This window comes from Chenopodium quinoa, unplaced genomic scaffold (assembly GCF_001683475.1).
Source record: "Chenopodium quinoa cultivar QQ74 unplaced genomic scaffold, ASM168347v1, whole genome shotgun sequence".
Taxonomy (NCBI): domain Eukaryota; kingdom Viridiplantae; phylum Streptophyta; class Magnoliopsida; order Caryophyllales; family Amaranthaceae; genus Chenopodium; species Chenopodium quinoa.
In genome coordinates, this window is record NW_018742951.1 from 7,317,979 (window position 1) to 7,321,655 (window position 3,677).

The 3,677-nt window shown below is 40.7% G+C and overlaps 1 protein-coding gene across 1 annotated transcript; it reads left to right on the forward strand.

Annotated features, from left to right (window-relative positions):
- The first annotated feature begins 966 nt into the window (after positions 1-966).
- On the forward strand, positions 967-2,708 carry LOC110728665. Its single transcript, XM_021908308.1, has 4 exons — positions 967-1,209; positions 1,360-1,704; positions 1,900-2,254; positions 2,332-2,708. Exons 1-4 carry the CDS (start codon positions 967-969, stop codon positions 2,706-2,708), a joined length of 1,320 nt encoding a protein of 439 aa, XP_021764000.1.
- Positions 2,709-3,677: the final 969 nt, after the last annotated feature.

Here is a 3,677-nt window from a genome sequence, read left to right on the forward strand (position 1 = left end):
CCTTCTGAGACAGGGAATGAGAACACCAAACTTAAGCCTAGGAGGAGATTGAGATTGAAGCACTCTGAGGATGCTGGTGTCCCTAGCAGTGTGGTTACTCCTAGTAGCCCTGCATTACATGAGATATTTAGGACTGAATTTAATCATGACCTAGAAGCAACCTTTGCTGATATGCAGGAAATATATGAAGAGAGTGTTAGTAAGCAGTCTACAAAAGAATATAGTAAGGGTAGGAAGAAGTTTGAGAAATACTATGAAAAGACTCAGGGTAAGGGCAAGGCTGGTTCTAGTGGTGGGAAGGGTAAGGGCAAGTCCAAACAGTTGGAGTCAGTTGGGTCTGGGAGTGAGAAGTTACCTCCTTCACCTGAATCACCACACACTGTCTTCAAAACACTTGTTGTGAGAAGAAGTCCTAGGTTTTCACCAGCCCAAGTCACAGCTAATCAGACTACCCCCCTTCCCAGATTAAGTCCAAACAGCCAACCATCAAATACTATCACTAACCCTAACATATTTGCTAGAAAAATTCCTAAGACTACTCAAATTAGGAAGGGTATATGGACTGGTCAGAAAGGGAGAGTGCCTAAACATGTTACAGGACACATAAAGCTAGGGGAGAGTAGTGCACCTAGTGTTAGAAGGAGGGTTACATATGGTTTGGTTGGTGTTGGTGGTGATCCTAATGGTTCTATTGATGGTTCTGGTGATGGGTCTGGTGCTGATTCTAGTGATGAATCTGGTGGTGATGATTCTTCTGATGGTGATTATGAGGTTGGTGTGTATGATGAAGAACCAGTAGACTCAGATGAAGAAGTAATCCCTGATGGTGATATTCCTGAGGATGAGTTGCATGATGTAACCTCTATTCCCCACATAGAAGACAACTGGGAACCTTCCTTTTGGTCAGCTTTTATTGATGATTCTGATGATTAGAATTATATTGATAAGCTTTATAAGCAAGGGGAGATGTATGAAGAAGTCAAATTTGGGAAGATAGTTCTTAGATCATGGATGATATTTATTGACAAGGCCTATTTGAGAGAGACCTTGAAAGATTATGCAGTTCCGAAAGGCTTTACAATTACTGTGGTGGCTGCAGACAGCAAGAGGTACACTGTAACTTGCTTGGCCCAATGTTGTGAGTGGAGGTTGCATGCTAGTAGGCTGCCAGATGGAAAGACTTGGGCTATAAAGAAGATTTGGCCAGATGTGCATAACTGCAGGGGGTTAGAAATGTATAACCCAATTTATAAAGTTAAATGAGCTTCTCCAAAGGTAATGGAAGATATAAGGGCAAATCTAGACATTCCAGGAAAGACCCTGAATGAGCTTCTATTTCAGAGGTTTGGCATTTACTAGAAGCAAGCCACCTTATATAGGTTGAAGAGATATGTTGTTCAAGAGATATTTGGAGGCCATTATGAGTCATACAACCACTTACCTAGATATGCTGAAGTTATAATGAGCACCAACCCAGGTTCTAAGGCTTTTGTGGCATGGCATGAGAGTGAAACCATTCCAAGGGTTAATTTGTTCAGCAGCATATTCATCTCATTTGCTGGACAGTGGCAAGGCTTCCTAGCAGGCTGTAGGCCATTGATTGGAGTTGATGGTGCTCATTTCAAGGGCAATTATGGTGGAATTTTACTATCTGATGTTGTCTTGGATGGTAACAATGAGATATACCCAGTTGCATATGCAGTTGTTAGCAGTGAAGACAAAGATACTTGGAGTTATTTTTTCTGGCACATCCATAACATAATCAAAGATTCAGGGAGGAAAGACTAGACAATCATCTCTGACAGGCAGAATGTGTGTATATTTTTCCTTTTTTCATTTCTTAATTGTTATATTTACTTACATCTTCATGGCATACATTGATAAATGTGATTGTTGTAGGGTGTTGATGTTGCATTGAAAACTGTTTGGCCTGAAGCTAAGAGAAGGTATTGTTGCAGACACTTGAGTAGAAATTACAAGAAAGCTTTCCCAGGTCCACTCATGTACACCCTTTTTTGGAGAGCTTGCAATGCTACTAACAAATTCACATTCAGAAAGGCAATGGAGAGACTTCAAAAGGAAGGTGGGGAGGATGTCATGACATGGTTTGCAGCTTTAGGCCATCAATCAAAGTGGAGTAAACACAGATTTGATCCAAATGTGTGCAATGACTCAAACACTTCAAACTTTGTTGAGAGTTTTAACTCAACACGTGGACCTGACAGATGCAGGCCAGTATTGACTTTACTAGAAGGTAATGATCAAGCTCATTTGCATTTCACACTAGTTTTGATCGATTACATTATTAATTTGATTGTTATGTTGTGATAGGTATAAGAAGAGTGTGCATGGTCAGGATAGCTTCAAGGCATGAGGCTGCAATGGACTTGAATAATGATGAACTCTGCCCCAAGATAGCAAGATTGGTCAGAGAGATCAGCAAAGCTTCTACAACCTGTAGAGCTTTCCAGTCAAGCCCAGGGGAATATGAGATTCATGAGGGTAAATCACAGTTCCCTCTAAGCTTAAATAGTAAGATTTGCTCATGTGGAGCTTGGCAATTGTCTGGCATACCTTGCAGACATGCTATAAGGGCAATGACTCATGCAAAAGTTGACCCTCACAATTATGTCAGTTCCTGGTATTCTGCACAGACCTACAAAAAGGTGTACAGTCATTGCATAACTCCTATCCCAGATCTTAGTTAGTGGCCTGAATCTACTGTTGAGAACCCTCCTCATGTTCACCCACCAAAGATGAAAAGGGGGGTTGGTAGACCTAGCAGAAACAGGAAAAGGGAAGAAGGAGAGGACCAGCCAAAACTGTGAGATGCTCAAGCTGTGGTTGTTTTGGACATAACAAAAAAACTTGCAAAGGAGGGCTGACAGGAAAAGAGCTAAGGGTTGGAGAAGCACTTGTGATACACAACCCAAGAGTGAGAGATCAGACAAATGCTGCAAAGGAAGCAAGAGCAAAATCATGCCTTGAAGGGTCTGCAACTGAGCTCACAAGCTCACAACTGTCAAGTCAGCCACAAGACCTGTCACAGACCCAGAGCTGAGACAATGATGTAATTTTGAGATATGCAGATGCTTTTTGATGTATATATAAACCAAAGTTTGGTGCTGTTTGATTAGACAATTGGTTAAGTTTTTTTGGTGAGACGGTATGTTTGGGAACTTGGTACAAGTTAACTTCTGATGTAACCTTCTGAAACAGTATGTTTGGGTTGCAGTGCTTTTGCTATAATAGTTAATATCACTACTAGAAATAGGCGGTTTTCCGACGGATTTGTTCCGACGGACTTAAATTCAGTTGGAATATTCCGACGGAATTTTGGTCTGTCAAAAAAATCCGTCGGAAAATTTATGTTGCGACTGAAAATCCCTCAAAAATATTCCGACAGATTTTTTATCCCTCGGAATATATTGCTTCCGACGGAATATTCCCTCGAAAATTTTCTTTCGACGGAAAATTCCGTCGGAAGCTATATTTTTCGAGGGAAAAAAATCCGTCGAAACATATTAATTTCCTACTGTTTTAATTCCGTCGGAAATTTCCGACGGATTTTAGGCCTTTTCCGACGGAATTTTATTTTTAAATTAAAAAAAGAAAAAAAAAACCTAATTCTAAATAAATCTAAAAACACGGCACACCCATCCCCCCCCCACCTAATT